Source organism: Chroicocephalus ridibundus, chromosome 3, assembly GCF_963924245.1.
Source record: "Chroicocephalus ridibundus chromosome 3, bChrRid1.1, whole genome shotgun sequence".
Classification (NCBI taxonomy): Eukaryota; Metazoa; Chordata; class Aves; order Charadriiformes; family Laridae; genus Chroicocephalus; species Chroicocephalus ridibundus.
Genome location: NC_086286.1, coordinates 6586085 through 6603860, shown reverse-complemented (window position 1 = coordinate 6603860; position 17776 = coordinate 6586085). Strand labels below are relative to the sequence as shown.

Below are 17776 nucleotides of genomic sequence, written 5' to 3'. Positions count from 1 at the left end.
CAAGAAAACTCGCATCATTATTTAGAAGGCTTAGAATACAAGGAAGCCGTCTAATCCAAAATGTGCCATGTGGTTGAGAGCGCAAAGTTTTCCAGCTTATAAATTGGACTCTAGTGTATAAAATTAAGGTATTAGATCTGTGATGTATGGGACAACAGTTTCCAGTCAAGCACAAAATAATTTACAGTTGAGAGTCAACCTATGACTGAAACTCGCCCTCTAACACTCATGCCATCTGGGGTAACTATATCTCTCAAGATCACAGAGCTTTGCATTTGAGAGCAAGATGCTCAGAGCACGCACATTTGTGTAAGTCACAGGTTCCCTGGCAGAGTCATGTACCAAGTGATGCCTCTTACTCTTCCATTTCCCTCTCCCTTGTTACCTGCTGAGCCCTCTGAAACAGAATAATTGCACCATACCTGCTCTCACTGACACTGGAGAAGATGCCTTCTTCTGTCATATACTTTTTTTTTTTCCTTTTGCCTTGCTGGTCAGGTTCTTTCTCTGGCTCACCGATTGTTGCATACAAGCAAACACAAGCCAGATGGCTAAAACCATCAATCTGTGTTAAGATTTATGTTAGGAACAGAGAGGTGAAAGGCTCTAAATACTGCTGCTAATCCCCAAAGCCATTAAACCGCCTCCTCCTTGTTGCTCACGCTTCTATTTGCATTCTTCTTCATGTTAGCACGTGGAGAGTCAACGCTATACAAACACCTTTTATTTTTAACCGTGTATGCGTTGAAGAGCCCTTACACGAGAGCCAGCTCTCTGTTGCAGGAGGCTGCTGTTTCATCTGCATTCAGGGTCTGCATCCCGGGCTGCCGGCGCTCCCCCAACAGCACTGCATGCTGCTAGCTCCTCCCTGCCTTCCTCTAACCTTTCCTCAGCTTGTCTCATCCTTCAGGATTTGCTCCTTTTCTCAAGCATTTTCTGCTGTTTCCTGATTGCCAGGCATTTCCTTATTTCCAGCCTACCCACGTGTCTCAGCCTGCTCCTCCTTGCAAGCGCGGCTCCACGTACTGAGGCTGGTGAGGGGTCTGGAGCACGAGTCTTGTGAGGAGCGGCTGAGGGAGCTGGGGGTGTTCAGCCTGGGGAAAAGAAGGCTGAGGGGAGACCTTCTCGCTCTCTGCAGCTACCCGAAAGGAGGTTGTTGCAAGGGCGGGGGGTTGGTCTCTTCTCCAAAGTAACAGGCAATAGGACAAGAGGAACCGCCCTCAAGTTGTGCCAGGGGAGCTTTAGACTGGATATCAGGAAACATTTTTACACTGAAAGGGTTATTAAGGGTTGGAACAAGCTGCCCAGGGAAGTGGTTGAGGCACCATCCCCTGGAGGTATTTAAAATAGACGGGTAGACATAGTGCTTAGAGATACGGTTTAGCGATGGGTTTTTGTCAGAGTTAGGTTGATGGTTGGACTCAATGATCTGAAAGGTCCCTTCCAACCCGGGCAATTCTGTGATTCTATGCACATAACCAGGGGCTTGGAGGGCACGGTGGGGCCGGACCAGCCTCCCCTCTGCAGCCTGTACACACACGGCACTGGCAAACAGAGCAATGAGCTGTACAGAAGGTTGAAGGGACAAGTTGGTGTTCATACTACTGATGCCTGAAGAGAAGCGCAAACCAAAAAAGCAACCACAAAACCTTTCAGCACCGACAGCTGCAGCCATCCTGGTGAGCTTATTTGCTATACAAAACCAGCTGTCCAGCTGACAAAGTTCCTGCCCTCAAGCATTTGCCTAGCAGGTATTCCATCATCTGCCTGTACAGTTTCCACTAGAAGAACAGAGGATGTGCGGCACAACAGTCTCGCAACATTGAGGAAAACTGATCCTGTTTTGGGGTGGCCTCTGCTTGCTCAAACAAAAAGCTTCTCAAGTCCAATCTGGGAGTGGGTGGGAGCGCGGGCCAGCGTACCTGCCTGATGCAAACTGTCTAAACCATGATAATATCAGGTTTCCAGGGCTCGAAAGGACTAAGAGAGTTCTCGGTCTCCACATTTCTCTCTACCACGCTTGTCTTCCCAAAGCTTTGTCCCAAAGCTTCAGCCACTTATCTATGTGATCATCTTAACATCCTTAGGGAGTTTTCTAATCATGCATCTCACATCCATTTTCAATCGTTAGTAACTGAAAAGATCACTTTTTGATTGCTTATGACCCCTGCTACTACCCAAGAGGAACTTCACAATAGCGTACAGGCTCTATGTCAACATTTTTGTAGCATAGTAAACCACACGAGAACACCACAGGATTCGGTGAAGCCTAAACACACACATGAGGCTCACAATAACCAAGGAGCTCAAGGGCTCTTTGGGTTGCTCTGATCCCTCCAACTCAGCTCTCCACTGGGAGAATACAACAGACTGACCAACAGCAGAGAAGGGAACGTTTTCTTTGAGGAAAAGCAGATTTCGAAATCTCTGCCAGATGAGATCAACTAAACCCAGGCCTGACTCTTTTCACATCTACTTGTAATAAATTATATTTTCCATAAAGCTTTTCCCTCGTCCTCAGTGCTTCTAAGAGGAAGAAGAAAAAAAGAAAAAGGAAAACCAAAAAGATCCTTCACAAAAAAAAGCACGTTTTTCTGCTTTGGAAAAAGAAATGGGACTTCTTTTGGTTCTGAACATTTGTATCCTTTAATCATACAATCCTGCATACAGAGCAATAGGGACGATATAAACCTCCATCTGACACTAAGCGAGTTTAATCAAATTTTTTAGTCTGATTATAAAGAAACTTCCACTGATACACTCTGTACATCCTGGCCTTACTGCAGCACTGGTGCAGTTTTTCTTCCCGTGTTGCTTAGTTACACCAGTCCCACAACACCGGAGTCTCGCTGAATGTAAAATGTGTTTGTAGCTTTTGAAGCCGTATCAAATAGAAATCCTTAGTACCAACCTCCTAAGAAGTTAGGCGCTGGGTTTTTTTTTGTCGCCACATCGATGGCTTCTTTTATGTACCGTATCACTTGATCTGCTGTAAAATACATATACCCACACGAGCCTCAGCTGCATATAAAGGCTACGCGTTAGCTGCCGCTCCCACTGCGAGTGAACTGGACAACATTGTTCCAGTGCGGGAAATGGTGCTCACAGCCAGGATCAGATTTGGATTTCTCTTTCGCGGATGCTTCTACCTTACACAAAAGGAATGAGGCGCTCCTTGGGAAAATATACATCAGTTTAAAAGAAAAAAAAAATTTATTGCAAAACTTCCTTATTTCCTCCCTGCCCTAAAATACTGAAAACAACCAAGTTTTGTTTACACAAGTGTTAAAGTGGATTTCTCACCCATATGTATGCTAATGTAGTAGTCACACACAAAATGGTATGTTTTGCATGTGGCGACACATTTCTAAATACAAGCTTCTAGCAAAATCTCATCAGCAACCTAAGGCAGAGGCAATCAAATGAGACAAACGCAAATTTAACTGCATCCTTTGCAATTAGAAGCACTCGAGCACATGAAGTGACTCAGTGTCAGCGACCAGATAGGACAGGATATTTTTGAGCATGACATAAAAAGCATTTGGAATGCTTTACATGGGATGCCACAATACGCGACACAGCAGGAAGAAAAGATCCCTGATCAAAGATGTATTCACGTAAGGTATTACACAGAAAAAGCTTCTGCTTGTTCACCTTCTGGTGCCAGGCACCCGTGTGTGAAGGACTGAGTACAGAACAGAACAGCAATACATTTCCCTCCCCCTATCAGTCTCTCCCTCAGTCCTAAGGTTATGTACAGACTGCGGTGATTAATAGCCACTGTTGGACCAGTCCTCTTTTGGTTGAGCTAATCCTGTTTTTAACTATATTTAAGACCTACAGGCTCCACAGCACCTCATAGCAAGCACTCTCATACCCTAACTACGCGTTGGGTGAAAAACTACTTCCTTTTGCTTGTTTTCATCCCGATTCATCATTTCCTGGGACACCTTACGCTTCTTGCGTTACAAGAGATGGTAAATGATTGCTCCATATTCACCTTTCTAATTACCGCACTCGTCATCTTCCCTGGGCTCTCCCACGCTGATAACACACACAGCAGCCTGGTCCTTGCCTCTGCATGACCCCCGTCGTGCCTTCAAGGGCATCCTCATCGCCTGCCACTTCACTGTTTCAACGCAGCCCTTACCCAGGCTGGGGAGCTCAGGGATTTGGAGAGAGTGGACAAATACATAGAAACAGCCATTTCCCCTGACTTCTGGGCTGACTGCAGGCTCCATCCTCAGTCTCACAAAAGGAGACAAAGAAAATGTCTACGAGATGCCACTGGAGCATCTTGTTACGGTCCCATTGTCTGTCCATGCTCTGAGCAGTGGTGCTGCTTGGAGCATCAGGAATGAGGAGGCAAACAATTTTCCAGGCCGTATAGCAGCCAATATCACAAGCCTCTGTCAAACCATGTACAACCAGAGGATCTAAGCCCGAATTTTGGGGCGACCAACACTTGCAAGACACAGCCAAAGTCTAGAGCAATGCTCTCTCAGCAGTCAGCCAGAAAATAATTCAGAAGGGATCGTACTAGGAAGTTTTATTACGATTCAAACTGAAGCAGGAAACTGCCCATTAACATTTTACTAGGTAGTGGAAACCCACTGCCATTTTAGAAACTGCTAGGAACCCTCTCTTGATCTGCATATCTCTTGATCTGCTGAAAACAGTACCCGAGCCATCAATTACATACTCTGCCTCCCAAGCACCGCTCCTGAGCTGCTGCTTGTTCATCCTCCTGCACCGCATTGAGACACCGGCAAAAGGGGCTAAGACAGACAACCCCAGTGAGTGGTAGGACTGGCACAGTCATTGCCTTGGCAAATGAAGACAAAAAGCCATAGAAAAATTTTGCTTCGCGGTTTTACGAACACCTTTAGCTTTTAGTTAGCTTGAGATTTTACGAGGTGAGTTGTTTCAGACAAATTTTGAAATGGACAGGTCTTTAAGCATTACGGCTATATTAAACTTTTGGACTGAAAGCAATTTTTATGGCATCCTATTTACATTGGAGTGTACTTTTATCAGGGTCTGTTGGTGCTGTGAGCGAACTAGAAAGCAAAGCCAACATCCTAGTCCGGTGCACAGGCTCCTCCAGCTCCCCATATGGGTAGTCTTCCTTTGAAGCCTCTGCTGCTGAGGGACAAGGATCCATCATGGGAAACAGTGGGGTTGTGCTTCTCCCCAGCTGCTTTGAATTAAGTTCTTCAGCAAGGGGTCCTGCAGAAGCCATCTGAGGATGACATCCTCCATTATAAAGACAGCTCAAAGGGGCGGAGAGAGCACTTTGCACCCATGTGAAATTGTCAGTGTGCCACCGGTACACTCTCAATTGCTTGATACGTAGCCCTGGAAAGGAAAGGGATACGTGCTCACACACCATCTCATTGCACATTCACCATTTGAAAAGCCAAGCAGGATTTCCAAGTGACAAGTCAAAAGTCTCACAAGCCAGAGAAACCAGAGGGTCCCCTGAGCATCCCAATGCAACAGCAGGGACTGCAGCTCCATCAGAGCTGTGGCATCAGGGAAATGGGACTCGTTTTGCTCCTTCCAGCCAACAGGCCCGGGTTGCAGGTGATCCTGCCCATAACCAGGGTGCAGGCCAAGGACTGTGACACCACATCCCAATCTGCTGCTGCTGTGGCTGGTCACTTCAGCTCTGTCCCAGCTTCTGCTCAGCCCCAGACGTGTTCGTGTACCCACAGCAGGTGTCTGGACGCAAGTTTAGGCTCCGTGTCATTGGCAGGGACCCAGCCCATCCACGGTGCCTTGAAAGCTTTGTGGGGGAAAGCAGTGAAGAAAGGGAGATGACAGTCTGACTGCCTCCAGTTTAAACCTGTGAAAACACAGGCGGTTATCAGCTGTGAACACGACAACCTGAAAAAATCTGCATGGAGACAGGAAAAGTAGCTGCAACCAAAACCTTCAGGGCGGCCCTCATTGATCAGGGGAGAATGGCAGAGGGATTTCAAACTCCCCCAAATCTTACTCCCTAGCATCTGTTTTTGGGGGGCTCCAAGCCCCGGTGGCCTTTGCACGCCTGCCTGAACTGGTCAGAACAAACAGAGCTTCGTGACTTACGAGGCAAATCACTACCCAGGTGAAATTTCAGATAAAGGATATCGGGTACTTCCAGTAAACCGCTTGGCACTTATCCACGTAGTAAAATAAAGCCCATGAAAAATATTTTGTGGAATACATTCAGGCGATGAATTAAGGAAACGAATCGCCTCATGAACACTGCAAATGCAAATAAAGAGGCTAAATTTATCAAACGAATTACCCATTTGATACAGAATTACTTACTAAGGGCTAACTTATGCTTCCTTTGCGCACACCGAGGACCGCTTCAGCCCCAGTGAAGTCTGCCATGTTAAGCGAAGAGGGCAATGCTTCTCAATACCAGTACAGAAATTACAATCTCTGCTTAAGAGTTCACTCACGTATTAGTGCAGGGATGTGCCTTTTTAATACAAAGCCCTTCATTCAGCCATTTAGACAGTTTCCAATTTGATTCCAAGCCTGGTAGATCTCTTAACAATGAATTTCCTCTGTAATTGTAATATATTTGCACTTTTATGCGCAACTAGGACGCTATGCATCCTCCTGAAGTAACAAGAGGACTAATATAAGACAGTAGCTCTTATCCATATGCTTCGGGTAGGGGGGACAGTATTTTTGTCAACCAGGATAAAAGAAGAAAATGCATTAAATGTCATAACCTGGAATCGAGGGAGAGAAAAATTTATTGAAGATGAAGCAATTTCTCTCTCTTTTTCCTAACACCAACTGAGACGGCTCAAAAAAAAAAAAAAAAAAAAAAAGAACAAGCTCTTGGGCTCAGCATCCTTTCATTAGCTCTGAAAGGACACGGAGTCTAAAAGCCTGCATCTTCCATCTATCAATTGGTCTAATAAAAGTGCAAACCTGTCCTCTCTCTAACAATTTTAGGGATGCTTTAGTGAAGTAATTTTGTTACTCTGTTTCAAGTAGTAAGAATGTAATATAACCTTGAATGCCGCCGCTTCACAGTACATACCCTTTATAACATTACTTTTGTCTGAAGAACATTTTCAGAAAAAATGATCCCCTCTCCAATCCACTGATAACAGGTGGTAGATCTAGAAATACTTTAAGCATTGCAACTTAAGATAAACCTTTCATAATATACAACAGCCGCCATGAAAAATAAGCATTTGCCAAAGGTCCTTACAAGATTACCTATCTGACATGGGAAGTAGCTAGGTATACACAGTATACACGAGAGAAAAAAAAGGTATCTCTGTCTCCAGCTGGCAACTGTTTACCAATACGCTTAATTTTACTCCTATGAATAGCATCCCAGAAGTACGTATCACTGTAAGGTAAATGTTGGTAAATATAGCTTTTCAAGGGGAACTGTTTTTATACCACTCCCTGGTCAGTCTTACAAATACATATATATATATATAAAAGTAAAAGCAATGCCTAGTATCTAGGCTCCATGTAGAATTCTGTTGGAAGAAACAATGAATTCCAAGAGAAAAAATGGGACAAGCATCAGCTCCTTTCCCGGAAAGCTCCCTCATAACACTAGTAGCAATGAATCCAGCGATGTAAGAACTACGCATCTGAGCCAGGACTGCAGGCAAGGATGTTTTATTTGCAAGACATTCTCTTGGATTAAGCAGAGAGAATTTCCCAACACAGCTGAAAGGAGAACGGCTGGGCTATCTCATTCCGCGAGGAGACAGGACTCCATTGGTAAAAAGAAAAAACACATCACTGTTTGCTGCACCTAATGTGTTAAAACCATGATCCATCTTAAGCACAGAAGGTTGGTTGTTCTACAGAAACAGTCTTTCATCTTTGCTCTTTTTCTACCAGGACATACATAAACTTCTCAGCAAAACCCTAGAGGTTCAACAGAAAATTCGGCGCGGACCAGGACCCTTTACCTTCTAAACCAAGGCTTCTCTGGACAACCACTAGGATGAGATCCTAAGTCTGAGTTAAAGATAAAGTGGAGCACGCTGGCTTTGGCTCGGGTTCTGTACAGGCCAGTACTGATTACCGAGATTAAATACTGAGATTAAATCGGAAATTCTGAGACTGTGACAACTGGTCTGTTACTGAACAGCTTTGCTACACTCCTAAGATAGAAAATTGCTTAGAAGTCTGCCTCTTCCCTCTATATATTTAAAGTTTGCAAATGACAAGGCTCTTGGCAGTTGTCTTAATATCAGTACTATTACTCGACTAATTTCTTTGGCATTCCACTCGCAAAATAGGCCTAATGATATGTTCAAGTAATGGAACAATTTCCCTGTATCTATATTCCACTTACTCTAATGCACTGAGGTGTAACTCTAGCTTCATTTCATTATCACTTGACTAGCTCAAGCACTTGGATGTCTTTTTGGATTTATTAATGCACCGGGTTTAAAGTAATAACTATTTATGTATATAACTCCATGAATATATTCTTCTTTCTAAGCATTTTTGTCCACATCTATTAAAGTAGATGTATTTCAGAATGTTTCTGAATGCAAGACACGCTTTAAAAACGTCACGATGTTTCTTCTCTAAGCTTAAAGTAATATCTCAGTGTTATTCTCTCCTGTGAGTGTTCAGATACTGTCCTATCAATTTAAATTTCGGGCAAGACTATCCTTAAAGACTTTTCATTTCACTACCTTAATAGATTCACCCAAAGCCAAACCAAAACCACCACAGTTTTGGCAATTCCTCCACAGTCTAAATATCAAGAAATTATTGCCAAAGGTAGAGACAGTTGCTAATTCCTTGACACAGAGCCATGTCGACTACGTCCTCTGTGCAGGAAACCAGAGAAATGGAATATCCCTGCAGTAGGAGAGTCTGCTGATAGTTTGTCAAAGTCTACTACGTTAAATGCAGATGGCAATTCATAAGAGACCAGAAAAAGGGAACAAGGAGCAGACATGATGGTCATCTGGTGATGACCATCCAGACCTTCAGCTGATGTTCTCACCAGTAGGCTATAGGCAATTTAAGACGGGGCTGACTTCAGCTGACATCTGTTGAAGTGGTGGTACCCTGCGGAAAAACGTCAATTCAAGATGGCAAAGAAAGCCTGAGACTGTATATTAATCATGAGGGCACTCCTCCAGGAGAGAGACCCAGATACTGATCGTTTCTCCAGGGACACTAATGGAGAGTCACTTTGGTAGCACGTATCTTTCCTGCCTCTCCCTGTCTCCTCACAAGTTGAAGATCTAAGTGACTCCTGTAAGGGCATACCAAACATCCATGGCGATACAAGACATTAAAATGACATCTCCCAAATCACTGACTACTGACCTAACCACAGGAAATCCTTCGCTGAGTCAGGGATAAAGTTTTAGATGCTACAATGGTTCCTTTTAAAGCTCCAGCTCACTAGCCAGTAGGTGCTCAGGTCCTTCTGGAAACCAGCATCATTAAGGCACATCAAAACTGGTATTCAGAATCATTAGTTATGAGAAAATTGCATCAGGGAGCCTATCAAAATGGGTCCTAAGATCTTTTAGCAATCTATATCAAATTGTAGCTGCTGAGGTCTAAAACCTCCTTCTCTGGACAGCTGTCTGCATAAGCATCGGATCGACCTTTTACATAGTCACATACCTGCAAACCACTGGATTTGCAGCACCTTAGAGGGTCCCCACCACAACCACCTCTCTATGGTCACATATCAAATTCACGGGTTTAATTTCAAGCCAAAAAAAAATTGCAAAAACTTCCCATGCATAAGAAAAACCATACTTTTAAAACTATGGTAAAACTGATCATCTCTGTAATGCGGCGTAATGCAATTACAAGTCTTTATATATAATGTGACACCCAACCACACAGGTTCTCTGTAGACAAAGAGTCCAACAATATTAGGTTTTGAACACCCCCCCCCCCCCCCCCCCCAAATAAATAAACCTCCCATCTTCCTCTCTTTTCCCCTTTGGGCTTGCCAGCTTTGAATCACCTTGTCTCTTGGGCTTTCAAATCCAAGTGAGCTTTACATTTATAACAACAATACACCAGGCTTTAATCTGTGATTTCAAAGACGTTAATGATTAAGGTGAGTATTAATACTCTAATTTGCTGGCAAATTGACACGATAGTCTGCTCTCGCTTAATCTGAAGGGCAGGGACAGACCCAGCAACAGGAGGCAGGGTAGTGCCACTTTATCCTATGTGTTGGGGTACACTGCCAAAAAAGCCATCATCACACAATGAACGGCTTAGACGTGAAATGCAGTCTTTGAAATGCATGTTCAATGTGCTCCAGACAAAAATACTATTAAGCAGTTAGACACCATTCTATGCTACCTGAATTATTCAATAGGTCTTTAAGTTTCAGCTGCCAATCATTGCAAACTGGAGATTACAAAGTCAGCTACAAAAAGCTTTGTTCTAGTGAGATGAGACAGAAACATCCCAATTTCCATACTACCAGGAAAGGAAAAAACCACTGCAGCTCCTGTGACAAGATAGTCCAGTAGAATTAATGGAGACCCACAACACACAAAAGCTCGGCTTCCTATTACTCAACGGCCCTTTCCACCAGATAGACAGACAGTGTGAGGAGCATTTAAGTGACTGCCACTTCTGAAATGGGTGATAAAACAAAATACTAAAATCCGGATCTTGTCACATATCGTGGGACTGATGTCATAGAAAACAAAATAAAATGGGAGAAGCTTAGGGTTGATAAAAAAGCTGAACACAGATTTCTAATGATATACAATAAAAATAAATCACAGGCACATGGGGGGGAGGGGGATTAACAAATTTACTATCCACCAGGTTTTCTAAAATTCTTAAAAAGTAACCTCCTGTGTGAAATGTAAGATGAATGGCTAACATTTCCCAAGTGCTCCGGTGAGAGCCATCTTTCTCCCATTCATTCTTGCACAGGGACAGCTCAAGTTTAAAGTTCTCATTCAGACACAGCTGGGCTCTAACCCCTGCGGTATCTTTTCAGACCCAGAGAAACCCTACCAGCATCGTTAATGAAAGAGCAAAGCATGTACAAAGTGCATGGAAAAGCAATATACGCTAGGAGCTATATACATGAGTGCAAATCATTTTCTTCTCAGAGTCAAGAAGCCGGTGCCACGTACCAGGTTTTGGGAGGAGATATGGCTACAGCAGAGAACGGAGAAACTAGCTGTACTGAGCAGAAAAAAGCGGGCCTTAATTTTGCAAAAGCAGTATCACAAGTAGTTTTACCGGTTCACAAATTTTGAATGTCTGCATTTGCCCAGGATCAGAGCCTCTATGCGCAGCTGATCGTTAAAGAAAGTTCCCATTTTAATATTTGGCTTAAGCGGGGGAAGCAGAAAGGACGCCAACTGTAGTCTTTTTGCTGCATCATTTTTTAAAGTCAGATGGCACTCGATTACTACGCTTACCTAGAGGGAAAAACTCGCCCATTTTCTTCTTGAAAATTTTGTAGTCGACCTCCAAAAATACGCAGAAGATGATACGATCCACCTGTAAGAAACAGAATTGTTCACAGTGAAATGATTGCAATCATAAACATTGGCAGTAATAGTTAATAAAAGCAAAGAAACTTTTAAGCCAACACACTTTTATGCTCCAGGCAAGCAAGAAAACATCACAGGGATGCATGTTTTGACTTTATTGTGCATCTGTGTTGTAATTTACAAAATAACATTTGCAATCGCAGCTCGCAACTGTATTCTTTGTTAACTGCCTCCTGTTTATGCAAACCACTCTTGAGCACAGTATAAATGACTTTTGGCATTCTAGATGAGTACTGGGATGCAATGTTTGATGAAAGAGTCACATGGGGGGCTTCTAATAAGCATACAAAAGAGTAAATGGGTAAGCAAAGAGCTCTTTTTCCAATCCTTGTCCGACAAACCTATTTGCAAAACCATTTAGTATTTTAAAATGTCTTTAAAAGGTTTCATGCGGTTTTAATTTACATGAAACCACTTACTCTTGCTATAATACAAGCAGAATGCAGCAAAAACAAAAGCTGATTAGATGACAGGTAGCACACGGGGTAAATAAAACATTTAATATGCCATGTACTTAGGGAGGCCGAGCATACCAATGAAACCACAGCTCATAATGTATGCGCCACCCACCAATCATTTCAAATAAATTGTTTGGGAGATCATTGCATGTGAAAGGCTTTTCTAAGAGAAACCAAAATAAAAGGCAAACAAAACAAAAACCAAACAGAATTCCAAAGCCTTTAAGACTGAAAAACACCCACCCTGGACTTCGCTCTAGCCTTGCTATTCCTTTGTTTTATCTGTTTGCATAGCCCAGCACAAATTGCCTCCACAGCCAAAACCCAGCCCCAGGAGGAAGCTGTGGAAGTCAGAAAGGCCCTCCCACAGCTGAGCTGAAGGGCCCGCAACCCACGAATCAAGTTTTTCTCTGAAGCACATGAGAGCTTAAGCAGAAAGGGATGAAGCCCAAGCAATAGGAAATTCAGCATCTTGGCTGGCATTATGCTGTCCTCGCGTCTGCACGGGCAATAAGCCGATCTGTCGTAGCAGAGCTCTTCAAGAGTGCCTTTGCACATGCTAGAAAAAGCTCCAGCCTCCTGCCCTCTGCAGGGAAACCAGCGGGAGGAAAGCTCTCCAAAAAAATGCCTTCGTTCCCATATCTGCAGTAGAAAATGCTGTCCTTTCGCTAGAGCTCCTCTTCGAAGCAAAGTACAAGTCTTGGCTTCAAAGGTATCATTACGCTGAGCAGCTCAGGACGTCATTTTAGAGCTCATTTTGGAGCAGCCTGGTAAAATACAGACGGGAACGAGAGCAGGCAATAATTGGTTACGCTGGAAAATGCGAGTGGTTGCTAACAAGGATATCTCTGAGTCAAAGCCGACTACAAAACCTGAAAGAGCAAACTAGGTAGGAAATATGAGACTGAAGGCACAGGTTACGTGGGCGTTAAGGAAGAAAGAGGTTGCGAGCAGGAGAGAAAGCAGCAGGGCAGAGCTTGAGCCGGCACTGCCGGCCGGGAAAGCGTATCGGCAGATTTGTGAGCAAGAAAACTGCCTGTTGCTGTCTGCTCGTATGATGTTCACCGAAACAAGCTGTTCTGTGCATCCCTCGTAAACAAACCAGGCTAGACCTTAAAGCTATGCTGGAGCGTATCACCAGCTACTCTTCACAAGGGACATAATAAACAACCCAAATACTGGTTAAGTACTCAAGCCAAAAAGCCTTACTCATCTGTGTACTCACAAATTTATAACATAAAGCACTGGTGGCAAGTGATGTCTTATTTTACCTGCATGAGAGCTTCCAACCTAAATTGTGTGTTTTCAGGAGGGAAGACAGCAAATGCTTAAATTATATTTATTGTGAAAATTGGCTTAGCATAGCGCTGGGGTGCCCCTAGATTGCCATCTCCTACCTCCGCCTACAGAACGGAGCAGATATTTAAGCATTAAAGCGATAGGCCCAATACAGAGAATCACAGAATTGCTGGGGTTGGAAGGGACCTTTCAGATCATCGAGTCCAACCATCAACCTAACTCTGACAAAAACCATCGCTAAACCATATCTCTAAGCACTATGTCTGTCCATCTTTTAAATACCTCCAGGGGATGGTGCCTCAACCACTTCCCTGGGCAGCCTGTTCTGATGCTTAATAACCCTCGCAGTGTAAAAATGTTTCCTGATATCCAGTCTAAACCTCCCCTGGCACAACTTGATGAACAAGGACAGACAAAAGAGCAAGGATGGAAACTTATAAACCAGAGGAGGAATGCTATTCCCACGCAGAGAAGTTCCGAGCTGTCTTGCTCTCTATACGGTCTCATATTCTCTGCTATAAACGCTACAGACATGTCCCTCATTTTATATAGTTCCACTTCTCAAGGTGTTCCCTTTACTTTTATTTATTCTGTGCAGTTCACAATGATAAAACTTCTGCAATCCTGAGAATTTCTACTACTTCTAATATAATTCCTTAATTTAAAGATAGGGAATCTCTCTAGAAACGGCAGACTATTTCAAAATTTCTAGCCTGCTAACTGTATACATCCTATATATAAACCTGTTCAATTTCTTCTTGGTGTGAGAAAAAGCGCTCTATTTTTAAGTATGCATAAGATATTGTGATGACAGCTGAAATCCTGTGTTTATCTGATTGAATGGCATGTGTTGGCAGATAGTAAATCTGAAATTAAACCATATTCTATCATCCTGCCAGTCATTGACTATTTTATCTAACATCCCCAGCTATAATAACTCGAAATTAGGTATGGAAAGTAACCCTTGTCCTCACTGTTCCTGTTCCAGCTCCAATAAGGAAAGATTTAATCCAAGTGACTCCAAACGTGCCTTGCCTGCTGGCTCACAAAAGCTCAGCAGGCCTTTTGGGATGCACACTTATGAAAGATTCTCCCTTGTTCAAAGAGGAAATCTCTCCTCTGATGTGGCTAGGAAACGCCAACTTGATTAGACATTTCATGCCGCCCCTTTACAGAAGGAAGGGAGTAGCCCCCAGGACTCCCCTGAGCGTGCCCAAGGAGCCCCCAGCGCCTTTTGTCGGTGCCTGGCTCCTCCACAGCTGACCAAGCACCACTCAACTGCAGCAGAAGTTTAAAGGAGCTGCAAGTTGAAGGTATTAAAGCTCATCCTTGATTGACAGCTCTTTTTTTGGAGGCCGGTATTAAAATCAACCATCCCCTGTCAGAGCCTGATTAAATTCTGCTCGCTTCACAGCTACGAATAGGTGGATCAAAGAACCCCAAAATTAAGAACGCTGCAACACAGGAAGAAGGGAGTTAAATTGCATGAGCTGTTCACTTAGTAGGCAGCTTCACAGCTCAAGGCTGAGAGTACATTGATTTTTTTTTTTTTTATTTTTATTTTTTTTCTTTTTTTTCTTGGGCCCTGCTCTCCTTGCCAGGCTCCATTTCATTTTGAGGGGGATACTTGCCTGGTGGTTTTGTTAGCTGCACTGGATAAGGATCAGTAAACTTCTGGGGCTCTGCGTGGCTCACGGGGCCAAGGCTGTTGTGCAGAGGACCGGACCCAGACTCGGTCATTAACGCCAGGATTTTACAAGGATACAGCCAAATCTCACAAAGTGAAAACCCCTCCTCTGGGTATAACAGCACTGTTGGTCTTAAGAGCAGCAGCATTGATCTTAATTCAAAGAAGCTAGCAAAAATATTTCCTCCTGCTTTTTGTTCAGTGGGGTTTTGGCTGGTTGGTTTTTCCCCAGTGAATTTGCGAGCACTTTACATCTAGTGTGTTTTAAGTTTAGTGGTGGGTTAATGCACCTTGGGTTGGTTCACTCATGGACCACTAATGGTCTAGAAGAGCTCCATGGGAGGTTGGGGTGGGAGGGTGCTCAGGGACTGCACCTGCACCGTCACCGCCAGCACGGGAACAACGAAAAGCCGCGGAAGGTCCCAAAAAGCACAGGGCAGAGCTGGGAGCTCACCCTTCTGCAGCAGCCGACCTCCACCGACACAGAGCCACCGCCAGCGCTACCCACAGAGGGCAAACACAGCAAGAAGATGGACGCGCGCCACTTGGAGAAATGGCCACAAGCCTCGCCGCATGCAAAGCCACGATAATACAAGAGCCTGCTGATGCTTTCTGGTAACTTTTACACCCTTTTCTATGGATTCTTTGAGAAGGAGAAAAGCCCGGCCTCCCCAGCAAGCTAAAAGTAAACACCAAGTTGCCCCTAAAGGACCCTTCCCTCTACTGCAGCATGGGAGAGGACGCGGCATGTGGCACATGCAGCCATAGATACAGGAGGAGTTTATACTCTACAGCTGTACCTATATACATTTTAGGATTGAAGATGTCTCCGGTTTTATCTCAGCTCTTTTGCTGTGGCCTCCAGCAGGTCGTCCAGTTCCTCTGACTTAATTTCCCTATCCGTTTAAGGGACGGTAATACTCAGTCGTGCACTTATGCACTGCTACAAAGAGGTATTGCCAAGCGCAATCCGCAGGACATGCCAAATGTTGTCATGCGTATAGCTGTATGTATAAGCCAGGTGCCAAGCTGTATATATCAAGCACAGCTCTGAAGCAGAAAACTGGTCAAAAGACACTCTAGACTATTTTATCCGATGAGTGTTTCCATGTCATTGCCACCTTGTGTCCTAACAAAACAACAACTCGCAACAAAAATAAACCCAACTGCGTTTCAGCACTCCTAAGTATTTCATGCGTATCCCCAGTACCAAGGCATTTACCCAGCAGGCAGCAACTGCTTTTTATTATACGCGACAACAAGTTTCATCATAATTTAAATCTCTACCAGAAAATACACAATAGAAAAACAATGCTAACTTGTAAAAAAATATTTCCCAATCCCAAATCAAATTAATGGCAACAAACAACAAAGAGAATGAAGCGGCTTTCTGCTCTTTGTACGCGTAGCAAATCCCTTTTATGAACCGCCCCTGCCTGATCCCACCAGGACCTATTGTCGTAAGGCGATGGTGAACACCAGAAGCTTGCTGTAACATTTTTAGTTTATCAAACATTCTGTGGACTTAATCCAAAACTCAGTGAAGCCAAACGGAGGCTTTTTATTGACTTCAGCGTGCTTGGATCAGCGCCTGTACTCCGTAATGCCAGAAATAACATTTGCCTCCTTAAGAATTAAAGTTCTTCTGATATCCAAATTTCCTTACTCTAAATTTTCAGATACTTCTTCAAACGTATCCTTAACAGTCACAGTTCAGAGCTGTCTGTACCCATTAAGTCTCCCTGACTACAGTGCCTGTAAGGAAGAAGTCCTGAACCTACAACCGTGCCGCAATCCCACATTTTCCCTCCGCTTGGACCGTGGCTGCTGGGGCAGCCCTGTTGGCTTTCACTGCATGACAAAGACTTCCCTTACGGAGACCAGTGGGAACAAAGCCACCTAAGTCAGGTTTCCAAGGCATGCTCTCGTGGAGTCCAAATCTCAGTTGTGGGAAGTAAAGAAGGAGGAGGAAGAGATTTTTTAATGCACCACAGGATCAGACTAGAACTGTCCTCGCTGGTCCCTGCACCCTGGGTAAAATTTCTTCTATCTCTATGACAAAGGCTCAGTTTGCTGTTCTGAAGTCCACATCTCTCTCTCTCTCTTATCTTCAGGGACCTCATTTTCCATCTATCTCTTTTCTGGTTTTCTGACAGAGTTCCTCCCTGCCCGGCACCGAGCTGACGCGTTGAATTGGCTCCATGCAGAGGTACACTTCAAAGAGACCAACATCTGTTTCTGCCCCCTTAAACTACTGGTAAATGATGCTCTTGATGCTGACAGTCCCCCCTTCAGCCTACCCTCTGCCCGGTCTGATCCGCTGGTAATCCTATTGCAACCAACTAACAGATGGAAATACCAGCTTTGTAAAATAACACAGGCATCTGCCCTATCCCTCGCAGCAGCTGTGATCCACTTCGCCAGAGGCAGTGCCTTTCCCGAGCACTGTGCACATCTGGCCAGCTGTCCAGATAGCAGTCTGCCTGCCCAAAAAGAAAGAGGAGAGAGGACTGCAGTCCCACTTGGAAATGAGTCGTGGTCGAGGCCAGAAGTCTTCACACACTCCTTCGAAAGGTGAATAGCTTCAGGCCCTATAAAAACTACTCCATTCACAGCACTGTAAATTAAAATTCAGCCTCCTAGTATTATTACTAATTTCACAGAAACCGTTAAAGCGTAGAGCCTAGCTGACTGTCTGCTTCTTTCTGCATGACATCATGGTCTATAATTGCAGAATTACTCTCAAAAAGAACTTCAGTCAAGTATTTATGGCA

At 44.1% G+C, this 17776-nt stretch overlaps 1 protein-coding gene across 4 annotated transcripts in view; it reads right to left on the bottom strand.

Annotated features, from left to right (window-relative positions):
* The window catches only part of MACROD2 (mono-ADP ribosylhydrolase 2), an 893215-nt gene that overhangs the window by 80636 nt on the left and 794803 nt on the right, over window positions 1–17776 (bottom strand). For all 4 annotated transcript variants that reach the window (XM_063327858.1, XM_063327857.1, XM_063327859.1 and 1 more), the window contains exon 9: window positions 11424–11505. In XM_063327858.1, the coding sequence (XP_063183928.1) occupies window positions 11424–11505 (82 nt within the window). The remainder of the gene's footprint in view (window positions 1–11423; window positions 11506–17776) is intronic.